General features: G+C 47.0%; 1 protein-coding gene across 2 annotated transcripts in view; it reads left to right on the forward strand.

Moving 5' to 3' along the window:
* Positions 1-18220, forward strand: part of SUFU (SUFU negative regulator of hedgehog signaling) — an 89146-nt gene extending 70926 nt beyond the window's left edge. For both annotated transcript variants that reach the window (XM_083866161.1, XM_083866162.1), the window contains exons 11-12: positions 8655-8723; positions 11882-18220. In XM_083866161.1, coding sequence (XP_083722287.1) covers positions 8655-8723; positions 11882-11971 — 159 coding nt within the window. In that variant the 3' untranslated portion in view covers positions 11972-18220. The remainder of the gene's footprint in view (positions 1-8654; positions 8724-11881) is intronic.

Here is an 18220-nt window from a genome sequence, read left to right on the forward strand (position 1 = left end):
AAACAATTTCAGGAAGAGATTAAAATTTATTCTTGCAGGTCAGGAGAAAGAAAGGATTTATTTGGGGCAGGGGTTCAGCCTGGGAACTGTAGTTGAAGACCCATGTTCAGCTTCCTGCTCTCCTGCAGGTTTCCTCTGTGACTTTTAGATCTCTACTTCCTTGAGCCTCCATCCCTCATCATGGAGGGGAGCACTTCCCTGCCTTGCAGAAATGTGAGGCCAAGCACGTCAGAGGTTGAGACAGTGGTGGACAGTAAGATTAGGTACTTCCAGTTTTATCCATGCTGGCAGTAGTTGGATGGAGCATACTAAATAAAGGGGAAGAGAGTAGGAGAGAATGGGGAAGCAGCTTGAATGATAATGAAAAGAAATTACTAATGCTGCATTCAGTGAGCAGAACCATCCTGAGGACTGAGCAGGGCAGAGGTCTTGGTGGAGAAAACCTGCAGGTGATCCTGTGATTAGACATTTGTTTCGTGAGGCAGACACATACTGGGGCCAAATTAACATGGCATAGTTTCTGTGCAACAATTTCCAAAGTTTTGTATGCCCAATGTCACTCTTCTCTGAGTGCAGAGAGTATTTTTTCCAGTTTGGGACTAATCCTGTTAGGCAGGTGAAGGCTGTAGTTCATTGGGACTTGGCACCCCCTGATTCTCAGCACAATGTGAGTCTCTGTGTGAGCTGAAGAGCTCGCAGCAGTGGTGAGGTGTTATCCTCTGGCACCAGGCACTGCTGGGGGGCCCTCTTTGGTCACCTCCCATGCCAGTATGTTCCCAGTGTCCATCTGATAGAATGTGGATGTTAAGGCTGTGGAAATGGGGTTCTACAGTCTCCTTACTCTTTGTTGTCGCCAGCTTTGGCAAATGATCTGCCCTTCATCCTGTTTTTCTGTGTCTCTGTCTTCCCCTCATCCTGGCCTGTCTCTGCTTTCCTCTCCCCGCCTTCATTCAAGTTAGAAAATTCCTTCTCCTCCTCCTCCACATGGTCCGACTTCCAGCAGAAACACTGAGAGTGCTGGAGAGTTTCCCTGCCATTAGTCCTGATGTGCCTGGTGACATAGCAATCCCTCACCTCTCAGAGGAATGATCAGAGGAAAAATGACTCCTTAGCTACCTCTGCTCTATTTTGGGGCAGAGCTGCCTTGGGCTGGGACATGCTCAATGAAGGACTCTTCATTTCTCGTAAAGACTATGGGAAAGCAGTACGTTCTGACTTTCAGACTTCTGACTTAGCAAAGCATTTTCATAATCAGGAGAAAGACTTTCCCTTGTCCTCCAGAGCACTCATTTGCTAATCTTTATCACCTTCTTCATAAGGGATGGTTCTCATGCCAACAAAATTATCACATGAATTTGCTAGTACTGTCAAAATACACTTTTTCCAAAATACCTCTCTTGATTCCTTTTTTCCTAAAAGCCTTTTAAAAAATGAAAAACAAGGTATCCAGCATGGAAAAATAAGTTGAGGTTCAGGACAGCAAGGTCAAACCTTTCATAGAAAATGTTAAATGTGCCTGTAGGCAGGATAGGTGCATGGAAGCCGTGGGAAGCATCCAGCATGCAGGAGCTATCAACATGTGCTATCTATGCTGGCAGTCACAGCAGAGGGGGAGATTACTGTGAGCAAGGTCATGGGGGATGATCCATTCTTTTGGTTTGGCAATCTAAGTGAAAAATCTGGGAAAGAAGATCAGACTGAGCCCAATCTTTAAATATTTTCAGTTTTTCCTGCTGAAACAAAAGCCTTAAAGAGACCAAAAGCTGAAATAAAATCCTTTTATGTTGAATGAAACCAGAAATAAGAAATAAGAAAGTTTTCTTCAATAAAAGCAGGAAAGAAAATCTAGTTTTGCAGAATAGGGTTGGAGGTGTTAGAAGTTTGCTTTCTCTAATCAATATTTAAGGGACATAATGTTTGCATAGGACATGAGAAACTCATACTTTGTTTCTTTTCTTTAATTTGAACCTCTCTTTCTACTTCTTTGCTTTATGGGCACCACAACTATAGGGTATTTTGGTTCTTCCTCAGCTCTTCCAATTGGAGTTGTTCCACATCATATAAAACACTGAATTAGTCACAGAGACAGAGTGCACAAGAGAATGACTTTGTTCCGGTAGAGTCAGGACATTCCCCTGGAAATGAGCACATCTGGTTCTTCTCTCTGCTAGACCACATGTTAAATCATTTATGCACATTGGCATAATGGCAGCAACAGAGGTTCAAAGCAACATTTGAAAGAGTCACTTGGATGCTCAAGATGCTCACTTGTAAGTGGTAGCTATGGATCATGTCCTCTCTTGAAGACATAGGATTGATTTTTGGTCTCCCCACACTTGAATAGATGTGTTATTCCTAGTGTGGTGAGTTTAAGGACAACACCCACAAGCTGGTTTGAGTTGTGTACAACTACAGCCTTCTTCTCGAAAGCAGTTTTATGTCTACTCATGAAATTATTTTTCAGAATCTTTTGAGTGGCTTCTCCCAAATTCTTGAGTAGGTCTTAGAAATCTAAGCTAGCGGTTTCCCAGTAAGTTTATTGTGTGCCCCAAACACTCCCCAAAATCTTACTGCATTATCCCATTGTGTTCTTCTCCCTCACAGCTGAATGAGACACTGGGAACACTTAGTCTGGGGTAGAAATGCACCGTTAGAACATGATGATCCTCCCAATGTCAACTCTCCTGCAGCATGTTCTCTAGTACTTTGTCCAGGCTAGTTTTGGATGAGTCAGGTTCTTTCATCCTTCTTAATCTGTCTATCCCACCACCTAATGCCCCTCCCTTGCCACTCAAACTACATTTTGTCTACTTTGTATAGGTTGCCTTCCACCCACTTAGTTCATTCCTTGAAATGCCTGTTCTTCCTTTCTTTTTTTTCTCTCTGAAAGAATTGGATTTGCCTGTTGTCTTGGCTCCCTTGCCAGCCCTTTCCCCAGCTGAGCCAGATTTTATGTATTGAATCAAAGAAGCCTTGTCTGCATGATAGATCTCTTCAGTCTGGGCTCTAAGGAGCTCAGGTCCTTGGGATCAGCCTTGTGACTGACAATGTCATGAAAAGATCCCACAAGGTCAAAATCTTTCAGTGTCATCCTATACTTCCTCTTCTGGGATTGTAACATCATACTGTGAAGCAATAGGGTCCCTGAGGCATCTGTGACTGGATGTTTCTCTTTTACAAGGGGGGGTGTGAATCTCCTGGAAGAACAGCAGTAGAATTTCCCATCAGAGGTGTTTGTTGCAATGTTGGTACCTTTTAGGGTGTAGTGAGAGCTGTGATGGATTCAGGCAGCAAGGTGGCCTTTTCAGACAGTGTCAGGGCTGGCCTGACACAGAACAATGATGTGACAAGACCTCTGCCCTGAACCACTTGCAGCATGAGCAAAGCAGCACAAAGAAGGCCAAGTCAAGGAGAGAGCAGAGAGGTGGGCTGGGGGGTGCCTGTGGCACAACACATGGTCATCAGGGGATTCTATTGGTGGAAATTTCAGTGGGAAGGGCTGACACACTTTAACTTAACTTTTTGCTGTGCTGACAAGAATTATGCTGAAACATTTTCAGGGCAAAGGACTCCTAAAAGTTGCTGGATATTTGCAGATGTAACAGATGATTTGGCTTAGGATACAACTGTTCCGCGTGTTCCAGGCATAGCACCCAATACATGAACAGTTTCTTACAAGGGTTGGTGTAGTTTACATAGGGGTTTATTGCAATGTGTCCTCACCTTCTCTGGCTGGACATACAGGCCAGCTCTGTACTAAGTCCAGAACTAATAAAACACGGTTTTCTTTCTTTGACAAACCTGCTAGAAAAGCAACTTGCAGTGTTTAATGCAAACAGAGCACTAGGGCAAAGTGTGTGATTATTTGGTTTTATCCTAGGTAGGCAAGGAAATTGAGTATTATCAGTGAAAGCCTCTGCTTCAATGTAGCTGGGCCATTTGCTTGTGTCTTGCCCTGGGCAAAGCATGGGCCCTGGGCAAACCCATGTTTCCTTAAGTTGGGTAGAGGTGCAGCTTGGTTCCTAGCTCAGCCTCTGAGAGTCTTCCTTGATCAAAGTCTTGCCAGCTGTGCCAGGCAACATTGGTGTGACCTCTGTCACTAGTAGCCTTTCCTGAGCTGAATTTCCTGAGAATTTCAATCCCTCGGTAGTGTTGAACCCTTTAGTGAGAGATGGGCTGTTAACTGTGGGGTGGTACCTGTAAGCTGACTATAAAGTATTTAATGTTTTACCAAGCACCACCTGCTTTTAAAGTCAGCCAAACTCATCTGGAGCCCCATGGTCTTGCGTACACTTTAAGATTTCATCCGTTTTCATATGCCTGCAGCTGAGTACCTGTAACAAGTCATGATACAGATTTGTCAGCCAGATGTGTGTATGAAAGCTTCAATGCAGAAAGTTTCAACACAAACTCCTTCAGGTGACCCTTAGGTGAGCCCTGTGGATAAGAAGTAAATTTCAGCAAGCTCAGGTGAGACTTGCCACGAGAGGGAGACAGCATGTGTTCCCTGAGCACATCCACCTGAATGAGACAGCCTAGCCTGGTGTTCTGAACGTGTCTGGACACTTGCAGCTGTTAGTGAAGTGGTGAGAACCCAAACTTTGTACCTCAGTTGTGTGGTAGGTCCCTGTGATAGAAAACAGGGACTTATCTTCTGACTAGTCGTCATCTTCTGAGCATCTGTAGCGTGACTCAGTGCCACAAAACAGAGCAAATGGAATCCAGATCTGCTGGCAATGGTTTAGCACGTGTCCAGGCCTCTCTAGGTCAGGGAGATCCTGGTGCGAGCAGGACTGTGCAGCACCCAAAGAGTTGTTTCAGATACCCACAGCTGGCTGGCAGGGGCATTCACTGTTCATACTGCAAACAGCCATTGCACAGGCTGTGCTGCACCCTGTGACCAGCTTAGGCAGGCTGGGTGTTTGCACAGGGCTGTGAAAACACAGTGCTGTGAGCACTGGGCTGCTGCAGCACCCAGAACACCTGCTCAGGACTGCTCCTTTGCTTCCTCAGCACCAGTCGAGAGATTTCATGGGAGAGGAGGCTTTTTCAGTGCACGTCGTGGCTTCGTTTGCCCTCCAGATTGTGTCGGCTTTTCCCATGGCTGCAGCACAACAGTGGGGCTCTGTTTTCCTTTGGGAAGGGAATAAGCTGCTTCATCATTGTGATCTCTGTGTAGTGTCCTGTTGATAAGATCAGTCAATAGCATCAGAGGAAAACTCACATTCAGTTCTGAAGTATAAAGTGAGTGAGGCCTATTTGTTTAATTTGAGCTTCTAAGGTTTAAATCCCAGAGGAAATTAAATTAGGTGCCTAGAGCAATGGCAGTCTGTCATGTTTATTTGCTGGGAATGTCACCTTTAATATCATGCACATACAACGTGTGTGTGTGTTAATGTAATGGCGTATCATACTGTGCAGGAGCAGGCATGCTACAAGAGCTGGAAATGTGAAGTATTGTGAGTGAGGGGTGCTGAGATAGGATTGGATTTATTTTTAGCCTTCTCCATAAGACTCACTCACCAGCACAAAGGTGGTTTAGCTGATTGCAGGTGGGGATGGCAGCCTGATCTATGTATGAGCATAGGCGTTAGTGCTCTTGGGCCGTTTGGATTGGGCTTCTTCTAGTAGAAGAAATCTTGTCTAGACGTGAATCCAGGATGACAATACTTCTTGCTTCCAAGCTGTCTTAAGAACCTGGTGTCCTGCTGGCACATGCCTTCCTCCTGCATGCTCAGGAGAGCCTCAAGAGTGCCAGTTTCCTGTGTTGGGAATGTGGCTGCTGGTACAGTTGGTTACACCTCCACTTTGGAGTCTCCCTTCTTCTCCAGGAACGAAGGCAGGTCTCCCCAGTAGTGTGGGGTAGTAGGATTTGGGGTGGGATTTTTTTCTGACTTGGACTGTTAAGGACAGGCTCTGAAACACACACTGTGTGTGTGAATGTCACTGCAGCAGTTTGTCATTGCAGCCTGTGATGCCTGCCCTCCACCAAAGTTAACTGTCCATGCAGGGCTCGCAGAAGGCACTGCGATCTTTCCTCACATGCTGCACAGAGCAGGCTGCCATTGCTTTGAGTCCCCAAATGCAGCTGAGCTGCGGTCTCCTGTCTCACTTCACTTGTCAGACCTTTCAGGGAGCCAGTTCAGCTCAGTACCTCAGTGGAATTTGTGCTTTTTTTCAGTTGGATTACCAAAATTCACTGAGAGAGGGCAGTGAGCTGTAGAGGCGCTCAGCCATCTTAAGTCATCGCATCCCAGTTTCAGTGCTAGGCACAGTGCTCCACATAGGATTGTCCTTAGCCAAGACCTGACCTGTCCCCTCCTTTGTTCTCTCCACCCTTTGCTGTTTACCCCTGCATACCCTGTCTTGTTTTCCTACAGCCTCAGAGCAGCTGGCTGCCTTACACACATGGCTCCTATTTCTCTCCTGCCTGTGGCACCTTGGGAGTGCCCAGGGGTCTTCCTGCTGCGCTTGTCCTCTAGTCTCCCTGCCAAAGCTGCAGTTCCTCATTCCTGCTTTCTCACCCATCCCAACCTCTGGCATTTTTGCTCATCTGTGGATGGCTGAATATTCATTTCCTCCTGGCCTGATTGCTGTGAATACCAATTCCTCCTCCTTTTTCCGGCTGTTCTGTAGATTTTGATGTCTGCCAAATTGTTTTCATTCCCTCACCCCACTGCAGACTGCACCTCCGCAGAAAGTGATCCGCTCGGTGCAGAGCCCCAGCTCCCCACCCAGCCCTTCCTCCTGAGCTGAGTGATCAGGTTGCCCTTCTGCCTCCAACAGGGACAGACTTCTCCCTCCTCCTGCAAACAGTTAGCAAATGAGTGTCTCCAGTTCAACAGGCAGAAGAGTTGCAAGGCCCTGCAAGGAGACTGCAGCAGTTTGCGGTGGCACTGCGTGTTTCAGTGCAATGTTCCTCTGCTTGCCAGTCTGCAGACTGGTGCCAGGTTGCAGAGTCCTGTCCAAAGCAGCAAGCTGCTGGCTCCAAACTGAAGCAGAGTTTTTTCAGGCTTGAGGTATGATCAGAAGGGCCTGGTAAAGGTGCCTGCATTCATGCTGAGCAGCTTGGTCATACACCCTGGCCTGGAGCCTGCTGCAGGTTGAAGCTTAGTGGAGAGGGGAGGTTGTGGTTCTGTCATCCCCCAAGAAATCTGTGTGTAGTGGCAGCAGTGTAGCAATGTTGAGGGAAGAGGACTGCAGACACCTTAGATTTGGTGGGTTTTGGATCTCTTATCTTGCCCAACAAAAGAAGAACGGGACACTAGAGTCTTCCCTTTCTCTTTCTGTCCAATAGTCCTGCTTATGTGTTGCTAGAATGGAACACAGAGGCTTCTACTTGCCCACAGCATCCTGGCACTCACTTGCTTTCCACTGGTGTTACTGGCCCTAAGCAGCCAGTGGGCATGGGAGGTGGGCTTCCTGCAGGGCAGTGAGCTGCCCCTCTTCCAGATATGAGGTGGAGAGCAGTGCGACTGGCCACTTAGATCCACCACTGTTTGATACTAGAACAATCCATTTTTGGTAGCACAGGGCTTATGGCTGGGAAGAACAGGGAGAAGAAGGGTGAGAAAGGGGGCATGGGAACGGTGGGCTCTTCTGGATGGAAAGTAATGCCAGAGTGGAGGAAAGGGTGGACCAGAGGAAGGAAAGGAGGAGCAAGGGGAAAGAAACAAACCTGTAGGCTAAAAGGGGAATAATAATCCACTGGATGCTGTTGCAACCTAACTCCCAGGAATGCTGCTCCAAGGCCCCCTCACTGCGTGGGGATGTTTGCCTGGTCCTGCACTGCCGTCTCTGCTCCTGTGCCAAGCCAGCTGTCCTGCCTGGAGCTCTGGCCTTTGCGGCTGTTGTGAAGAGGGCAGGATGTGTTTGCTTTTGCCTATCACGTATTTTTTTAAAGAGGGTGGGAGTTCCTCCTCTTGAATTCCCGGGGCTGATTTGCCCTGTGATGTCTCTGGTTTCTGTGACTTGGGGGACTCCATGGAGCTGGGGTTGTGGTCCTCGTCCAGGACTTTTGACTTGACCACAGCTGTTTTCTTGGACTGCTTCCTGCTTGCCAGCCTGGCTTTGAGATGAGCCAAAAGCTTTCCCAGCACAGGCATGCAGGATGGGCATGTGCCATCAAACATGGGGGTGCCTCGTGTGGGCACCTCTGGGAGCACTTCCCATACCCAGCATCCGGTTCATGTGAACAATGGGCTGTACTGGGGTCAGGCCCTTCCCCATGCCCAGAGTACCAGCTCTGTATGGGTCTCTGGCTCTTTCTATGCTGCTATTTCCTGATTAAACTGTGAGCTTGACTTCAATGGATCAGATGAAAGTGGCTGTTTCCCACTGTCTTTCCAACAGTTGTTATGTTGACCCCTTTTCCTCCTTCCCCCTCTTTCTGTCTAAGCTGAGCCTCTAATTTTAGACTGAGGGAGATAATTGAGGGTCAAAAAAGATTGCTGTGTAATTTCAACATTTTTTCAGTGTTTGGGGTAGAAGACAAAGTTAGGAGCTCCTTGCCCTCAGACCTTTGTATTGCAGTAAAGAAGGACATAGGGAAAGGAGTAATTTGGTACAGTCTGCTCTGTGCAGAAATCGTAGAGTTCCTTCAATTAGCTAAACCTAAGAGTGTAAAGGCTTAAAATACTGTATTTTCTTTACAGATCCTATTGACTGAAGAGTTCGTAGAGAGAATGCTGGAAGATTTAGAAGACCTGAATTCTCCAGAGGAAGTAAGACTGCATCATTCCTGTATCTTCCGTGTACTGTCTCAGAGAGCTCAGCCCATCCTGCAGCTTGTCTTTGATCCTCCCCTCAGCCTGCAGACTGCAGCCCTGCCCCATCCATAGACTTGAGGCCATGCTAAGCCTTCACATCTGCTGTGAACCACTGAGGCACTGAGAGAAGGGATTGCAAGGAATACAAGACAGGGATAGGTATTAAGGGAGACTCTGCGTTTTGACTTCCATCAGCATCTTTTCCAGCATGGTATCTGAATACCTCAAATGAAAGAGTGCAGCCCCTGGGCCAGATGGCAGGGTTTCCTCCATGCCATACATAGATACTGTTCGCACTAGCAGCTCCTAGTACATCACCTTCCCTGCTTTCAGAAAGGCTGAAAGTGGTGGCAGCACATTTACTTTTGAACAATCTGTTGTATGGGCCTCCTTCGGTGGGTTTGGTAAGCAGGCAGGGCTGTTTCACATCTGCTACTTGGCCTTCACCTGCTGGCCCTGCACGGTGTTTAAAGGACCATCACCAGTCTGGAAGCATTACAGCAACAGCCAGGGGGGCTTTATAAAAGCTGGTACTAAACTTCCCACTGCCATGTGATCTCTTCCTGGGGAACATTTAACACCCCGTCTCCCATGCATGCCATATAAATATTCTGCTTGACTTCAAAGATCAGTGGCAGAAATGACATGTAATATTTTTAATCCCATTTTTTACAGCTCCCTGCAGACTCTAAAGAAACTTTCCTTGGCTAGTAGAGCAGCCCTCCCATACCCTGCTCTGCTCCCCTCCCCCTAGGAAAATCTCAGGGCTCTAATTGTTTAATCCAGAGTTGACTTAATGCCAGGGTGTTCTTCACTGTGTGAGTGAGGGGAGCACGCTGCTGGCTGTGCAGTGACTTTCAGGCCAGCTTTTATCCAGTTAAACCTAATCCAAAGCTCATTTTTGCTAGTGACATGGAAGCCCAGGAGTACTTTGGATTGAAGGCCCTTTAGTGAAGGCTTTGTACAGCTCATGTTCCTTTGCTGTCCATTGAGGCAAAGAGCATGGCGGCTCCTGGCACAGCAATGGGGTGCTTGGTTCCCACTCACTTTGAGTGACTTTGCTGAATTAAAAAGTGAAAAACAAACAAATGCAAAGGATGACTTCTCCAAGAGGATTGCTTTGGAACCACTGCTGTTTATAAAAAGGAAAATACTTGAGATGAAATGTGATCTTTCAGCATCCAGATTCCTCCAAGGATTTGTAACTTGCAGGATCTGGGTTGGGCCAACTGAAAGCATTCCTCAGCAGCCCTGACTGTTGCTGATGATGTTCATGTGGTAGAATGAAGTGCTGTGAGGAGTCTGTGCTGTATAAAGAGCCACCTGTGTTAAGTGAAATTAAGTGAAATAATCTGTCTGAGTATCTTTAGCATGCTTTTCACATGTCCTAGACAGCAACTTAGAATTCCCTGGGCTGTGCAGGGCCTGTAGATTACATGGTGCAAGTTATACACAGGGCTTAAGTTTATAAAAAAACTTAAATGGGACTTGAGCTGTTTGTTTCCTAAAGGATAACGAACAGGAGTTTGTGGTAGCCTCTATCCTGAAGAATCCTCCTGCTGTGCCCTCAGGTCATGGATCAGACCATGAACCACCAGCATATTAAGGTCAATGATACCAACTTCAAGTTACCTTCATGGGCAGCTGCAAATGGAGCAAGGTCAGGAGCAAATTCATGCTAGGGACACCCTTGCTGTGAAGCAGGCAGCTGGAGGGGATCTCCTTTAGCAGGAACCTCACACTGAACCTTTGTTGATGTCCATCACAAACAGGGTGCTTACAGGAAAAAAGAAAAGTAATTGGATAAAGACTGATGATTTCCAGGTCGCTGTCCCCTTGAACCAGCTCTCTTATTCAAACAACCCCTGGGAAGCCTATGGTGCTGCTGCCCTGGGTCTGAGGACTCTCCTAGGAGAGAACCACTGTATCCATAACCATTCTGAATTAGCCACCTCCAGGGCAGATTGTCACTGGTGGTGTTGGGTCCCCATGAGATTCCTCCCTGAGTCCCATCAGGGTGTCAGGGAGTATCACAGGGCAAGGCAGTGCAACAACGGGTGCAGTACAGTTTTGAAAACAAAATGAGCCTGCAAACAGGCTTCCAGAGCTATCCCCCATGTGTTTTGGGTCCTCAGGTTGGCCACTGGGATTGCATGAAATGCCTATACAGAACTGGTTGCCATTCAGCTGTGGATGGGGCAGATTTGTTGCCTAAGAAGTTCCATCCCACACCTTCACCCCCACCCCAGAGCTGTGTTCAAGAGACCTGTGTGAATGCTTGAGCACTGGTCATGTGGTTGTGAGAAGGGTTGGTGGTCAGGCTCCTTGCAGCTCTGTCCCTGGATGGCTGTGCTTGGGTTGATGGTGCGGTGACTTCCCAGCCTAGGGAGGGCATCAGGATGGGACCAGTGGACTTGCCTTGTTTGGGAAACATTGGCCACAGACAGTGCTGTGTAAACCAGACTGGGGCAAAAAATCTCCCTTCTGTGCGCTTCAGCAAGTGTTTGCAAAACAGCCTGAGCAGCCGAGTGCCTGTGTGAGCACAAGGCATTGTACAGCTCTGTGAGGCCTTTGTGCCAGAGGTGGGAAGGACTGGAGCAGGAATGCTGTGCAGGCACATTAGCTCTCCCCAGCCAGGGCAGCACAGTTTGCCTGTCACCCGGCAGAGCTCTGATGGCTCACCTACATTCCACCCTGAATGAGCAGGGATTTGAAAGCTGTCCTAAGACTCCCTTTAAAGCAGATGTGGGCTCCACGTGCTGGGCTGGGTGAAAGGAGAGGGACATGGTTCGATAGGAGGGAAGACACTTCTGCTGCAAATCTGAGACTGGGAAGGGGAAATGGTGATGGGGGCAGAAACCCTCCAAAATTCATCTGATGAAATAAACAGCACTTGGCCTGAAAGCTCAGAACTTTACTTTGGCAGCTGAGACAGGCCACATTATCTAATGTCCACTGCTGTCCAAAACATACTGATGGGGAAATGTTTTCTTAGTGGCCTCTTGTTTTAAAAAATAATAATAACACGGGGCTGCCTGCCTTTGCAACAATTTTGGTTTTTCTGTGCAGATTGCAGTGATATGCATTAACTGGTTCTCTTTACTGTCTTACAGTTTAAACTTCCAAAGGAGTACAGCTGGCCTGAAAAGAAACTGAAAGTTTCCATCTTGCCAGATGCCGTGTTCGACAACCCACTGCATTAGAGCTGAATTACACTATTCTAACAACTGGGAGAGCCAAGTTACTGTCCATTACCCAGTGACTCACAGGATAATTAATGCAGTAAAAACTCTGCCTGCAAATAAAAAAAGTTTGCTGCACAACCACTGCAAACAGAAGAGGAGCTACTCAGCACCAGCCCAGACTGAACTGAGCCCTTTCCTTTATCCTTCCCAAGGCTGAACTCTCTGGGAGCAGCCTGCGTATGTGTGAGTGCGAGTGAGAAATATTTAACTATGAAAATTAGTAGTAAGGATCCTTTCTCTCTCCTAGCTGCAGAACTCCCCTTTGCCTTAGCCCAGGGTGTAGACGCTCTGCACGCCTGTATTTACACATACATTTCTGCCAGGTGCGAGCCTATAATCCATGGATTAAATGTTCTTTACGTGACTCTGGAGTCCTTTTGTTAGCCAAACTTTTACTGACTGCAGAACTGTTCTTCCATGTGCTATTTTTTTTCTTTTGAGAAACGGAATGGTATTTCCCCTGTTTAAAGGAGGCCAAAAGCTCACATGCTTGAAGCTGAACAGATTTAAAGATGAACTTTCTAGTTCAGTCAAGAAAAACAAATCCAGATCCTCCCTGCCCTCAAATTAGGCATGTTTTAAGTGTTGGTCTTGGTGCTATTAGCTATGGTATCGCTGCAAACAGAGGCAACTTTATTCTCATGCATCCTGTCCTTGTGCCTGAACCCCAGGGAAGGTCGCAACCTCTGGTTTTGCACAAGCAGGAGGAAGAAAGCTACCGGGGCGGGGGAGATCTCCTGTTTACAGTGTGTTTATCTTTAAAGAGATACTGTCAAGTATTTTTTCCTTGCTATTGTACAGAATTTGAGAAGCTAGAAAGGTTCATTTGTTTACAGGGACAACTTCAGCAGCTCTGCAGAATCGGGGCTGCTTGAAAGCATATGAAGTGGAGATCTCTGCAGCCCTGGCACAGCAGAGAGGAGACTCAGCCTCAATGAAGCCAACTATTCTCCCTGTTCCAGCAGGGTTGTGCCCTAGTGCAGCTCCATTTTCCCCTCTAGCCTCACTGTGGTGGCTCTTGTTGCTGACCTTCCTCCTTGCAGATGAGTTTGAACTGTAAAGCATCGAAACCAGTTTGAAAAGACGTTCTCTCTAGATCCCTGTGGCTTCCTCCTTGAGGCAAAATATGTGCAGAGGAGCCGGTCTCTGCAGTGCCAGGTTGTGTCTCTGCATCAGCTGCTGCCCTGTGGATATGCTGCAGCAAACCACCACAGGCTTTACCCCCTGCTGCTGCTGCAGGTTGTTTCTGATGCATATTCCCCAGCCTTCCTCTGCCCATTGTCTTTTGGTGACAACTCTTCACTCCTTGTCAGGGGAGGTGCAGCTTTCCTTCCACCCCTTTCTGCCTAAAAGATAACTGGTGGTTTATGCGCAGTTGCTGTGTGATCCTAATACAAGTATAACAAAAGCTTTTAACACTTAACTCCCCTGATCAAACAGCAAAGTCCAGGAGGCCTCACAGTACCCTGGGGTTGGTTTTCTGTTTGTTTTCTGATTTAATTTCTTCCCAGCACAGTCAGCTTTGATGTTTTCTGCATATATTTGAGGCTGGTTAATGTTGGTCAAGAAGCAGAGCTAGGAGCCACAAAGCTTTCCTTGGACTTGCTACAGAATTCCTCTGTGGCCTCAGGCAAGTCACTCAATGTCTCTCTGTGCAGAGAGGGTGACTATTGACTAGAGGGCTGTAGGACCTACCGAAGCATGCCAGGGTTTGCAGGGGAGGGCGTGCTTTGTGTACAAAGTAGTATTTGTATTATTATAATTGTTTTTATATTATAATTTAAGGCAGGCCAAATGCAGGGTCCAACACTGCTCTGCAGAACCTTCCTTTCTGCAAAGCTATGAAAGCAATTTACATGTAAATGAGTTTGTCATTTTGTCTGAACTCAGAGGATCATCTTAAAATCCTGCTGTGAAAGAACAAACTTTCAGATATCTGCATGTACCAGCCAGAGTGATTTCTGTGCTGTGGCAGGCTGCATTCATCCATGGGATCTCTTGGCCAGTTTTCATTGTCCTGGTTAGCACTAAGCATCCCTTCTGCACTGTAGATGTATGTGCAAGGGGCAGCGTGGGTGAGAAAGTGGCATGAAAACCTACCAGTCCACCTTCAGAAACAATGTGCCCAAGTGTCCCACCACAAGATAATGGGCAAACAGATAATTGTGGCAGTGGGGAAAAGGCAAGGGCAGCAACTACAATTTTGTCCCAAAGCCATCTAACAGTAGCCCATGGATGCTCTTGTACAAGCTTGCTGGGGGTGCCGCAGCAGAGCTGGCTTGTTGCCATGATGCTGGCTGCTCTTCCTTGTTTCCAGATGCTAACTCTCATTAAAGGAGCTTAAAATCCACATCTTGGTGGAGAAGGGACATTTGGAAGGTCAGTTGTTGATATTCCTGCAGAGATCAGCACAGGGCAGAGAGAAGTCCATCAGACCCTCTCCGGGCTCTGACACACATCTGGAAAGCTTGAGACCTCCTGCCCTATGAACCCTTTGAGCCTTCACGGCAGGGAACTGGTGCTGTATGCAGGGAAAGCACCTCCTCCCAGCTGGCTTGTGCTCCAGTTCTGCCTTTCTCATGCAAGTGTTTTCCTCACTGTATTTACTCTCATCAGACACTCTGGGCTGGGTTTCCATTGACTTCAGAGGGAGCATACTGAATGCATGTGATAATCCACCCAGTATCCTTGTGTGTGTATGTGTGTGTGTGTGTATTTTTGTTCCATGTCATGTATTTATATATAGTTCTGTGTATTTGAGTTATGAACAGGTGGCATGCCAGAAATCTCTATTTCTGAGACACTTTCTCATAGATCTGTGCTGGTAGCCAGATAACAATTGAGGGGGGAAGGCTTGAAGGGAAGGAAGTGAAATCTTCCTATTTAGGTAAGGGGGGGAAACATTAGACAAATAATTGCTAAAATAGAATTCTGTGTCTTATTGTTAGAGCAACTATGAGAACTTGGTGAGAGTCAGCCCTTAAGCTCCCTGGTCTTGTCGCTGCCTCTCAGCAACTTATCTAAGAGCAAGAAAATTGCAGTTCTCAATATCCTGAAGAGCTGGGAACCCACAGGACATCCCCTCACAATTCACATCAAGTTTGCAACCATGCCAAAAGCTTACTCATTGGCAAGTAAATGAGATGTGAAGTTTAGATATTTTCATCTTGGGGCAAGAGGACATGTCTCTGTGTGAAAGAAATGGAAAAGAAACCTTTGTATTTTTGTGAGCAAGTAGTTTGAAAGAGGGAAGTCATCAGTGTTAATAAATGCCATGGTGTTTTTCTAGCCCAAACCTGCTGAGATGGAAGTATCACTAGTGCTGATTTTTTTCTAGATTGTGTAGAAGGCGTGAAGCAGGTTTGTATGGAACCAAAACCTGTGGGGCTTGTGTTGGCTAAAGACAGTGACCTGGATGGAAATGAAAGCAGTTTAGGAGCAGTGAGTACAGGATTTCTCTCTCCTGAAGAAATCAGGATACAGGTTAAATCAGATATTTGGAAGGATGAAGAGCCTTGAAAATCCAACATATGACAGCAATTCTGGAACAGGAGAAGTCTTAAAAGCCAGGGCTACTCTCTCTCTCTCTCAATTTCTGATTAAAAACAGGACTAGGAATGTATAATTTCAGTACTAAAGTATGTAGGGTGTGATCTGAGCAGAGCAGTCAGTCTTATAGCTGCTGTGACCATATTTTCAGTGGCTTAGATAGGTGGTGCCTGCTGTGTCTAATTCTTTGAGGACTGTGTATATTGGTTTTACTCTACGTGGAATTGCCAACAGTGATTTAAAATTATATTCTGAAGCTCTTCACTTTAAATATTCAGTTACTCTTGGATGGCTTTTGAAATTACACCATCAGGTCATCAAATGGTCTTGAGAGAAGTGAGGGTTGTGTTGTTTTTCATCTGAGACCTGTAGAAATATTTTTTTTTTTAAACCCAAAACACTTGAAAGCGATGCTTGGCTCTTCCCTCCTCCTAGGTTGGCATCCTGACTCCATGTCCTGCTTTTCCAGCTTGTATCTGGCCAGGGCAAGGAAGCATCACATCAGATGGGGAGAAAAGCTTCAGGCCCAAGAAAACGCTTAGACCCATGTGCCCAGTTTTCCCCCAGCCCAGAGCATGGCCCTCTGTCTTCTGGTTCCACTGTGTCAAGTCTTGGGGCTCCATCTCAGCCAGGTGAGGAGGGGTTCCAGCACCAGGAAAGCCCTTCCACCTCCCAGGGACTGGGTGACTGCCCTCCTGTGAGAGAACACATTGTGCCTTAATTTTTCCTGTGAGTGAAGCTGCAAGGGCAGACAAACTGTTGAGCAACCAAGAATTCCTTTCTGTGCATCTCTCCCAATTGATAAATGCCAGCCTGCACAGCAGCCAGACTGTATCCAAAGCAATCTCAAAATCCACATTTGCCTATGGGATTCACCTCTGAAGATTTTAAAGCTGGATTTAAGTCTCTCAACCTAACAAGCTCTGTTTCAACCTACTGTTTTTATAACATTATTTTCTGTTGTGCAGTGTCTGCTTGTTCTTTTTCCTTTAAAAAAAAAAATCCAGCCCTTGTGTTTGACATGAGTCCAAAATTTCAAATGGAGAATAGGCCTAAGGTTGCAAACGTGTTTTAAACGTGGTCCCACATCGTCTTGTCTCTCAGGCAGTGAACCTGTCGTGTATTGTGCTTCACCACCTCTTCATTTCTACCATGATTCTGTTCCCCCTAAAGTCACTGACCATAAAATCATCCTAAGTTCACAAATGCCATTTCAGTCTACTATGAAAGGGCTGCCCTGTCCCTTTCCCTCACTGGAAGACCACAGCATCATTCACCATTTGCCTCGTGGACCCCCGATGCAGGAGAGGATCATCAGCCAGGAAGGGCTGCACATTACAGATGTGGCTGGCCAGGGCCTGGTTGCTTTAAACTGTCCTGATGCTGTGCCTGCCCTCTTTAAAAAGAGGAAGAGAGAGAAAAAAAAACCCAACCTCAAAAAGCCAGAGGAAAATTTCCTGCCGATTGTCGTGTTTTGCAAACACTGGTCTTTTCTCTTGCCCTCTCCCTCCACTCCCAATGAGGCTGGAGATGAAAATGGCTCCTTTGTTCCTTTCCCTGGGGCCCAACTGCAGCAAAAGTGCAGCTCCGTAAACTCTCCACTGCACGAGCAGCAAGGGTGGGAGGGACTGAGCTGTCACCGTGTGCGGTAGGTCCTACATAAACACGGCTTGTTGACAATGCCCTGAGCAGGACCGGAGCAGGAGGGCTCTGTGGGGCTGGTGATGAGGCTCCTGTGCTGTTCTTCCTACAGAAGCAAGCAGGATGCAAAACCCACAGGGGCTGAGGAAGGGGAGGTGGGTGTGAGTGACCGTGTTGTCCTGGTAGAGACTGATCATGGGCTGGGGGTCTCTGGGCTTTTGGCTTTCCCCAAAGTGGGAATTTGCAGCCCCATGGGAGCAGGCAGCTCCTCCGCTCCTCCCCTCTGCTAGGGACTTGTACTGATAGCCTGGCCCTCACACTGGGATGTTCCTTGCACCCATCCAGTCCTGCAGTCCTGGTACTCTGAGTTGGGCCACAGTCATTCTCCAAACCCAAGTATACTCTTTCAAAACCCTCCTCTTGTCCAGCCCAGGCTGGACACACTAACTTTTCCCTTTTTCTAAGCAGACTGAAGTTTTGCCTCTTGCTGGGGACGCTACTTGTTTTTTGTGTGCTGAATGAGAGCAAAGGCAAGGTTCACAGGGCAGGGGACACATGGGTGACTGGGACCACAGCAAACCCTGACCACTGGGGTTGCCCTTGCAGCCCTGAGATGAACTTTTCAGTGCTTCAGCTGTGTATGTGTGTGTCTCTGTGTGTGTGTGTGTGTGTGTGTGGTCTGCAGGCGCAGGGGTCATGTGGATGGAGGAGCCCCAGGACACTCCCAGCGGGGCTGGAAGGAGCCTGTGTTTCTGTGGCCGGTGTACCATACCTTGTAGATGGCCTTTCTTCCCTCTCCCCTCCTCCTTTTTTTTATAAAAGACAAAAAACAAACAGAAAGCTAAACTAGCAGAGGTTTTTAAATATTTTATATTAGTTTCTAATGTAAATTCTTACATTGTTATTGCAGTGCTGGGTGTGTTTCGCCTGCACGTGACTTTTTGTAATATTTTTGTGAATCACTAAACGTTTTTTTTCCTCCCGTGTATTCTAAGTGCATTAAAGGTATTTGCAGAA

Source organism: Zosterops lateralis (genome assembly GCF_965231275.1).
Source record: "Zosterops lateralis genome assembly, chromosome: 8".
In the NCBI taxonomy this organism is placed as follows: domain Eukaryota; kingdom Metazoa; phylum Chordata; class Aves; order Passeriformes; family Zosteropidae; genus Zosterops; species Zosterops lateralis.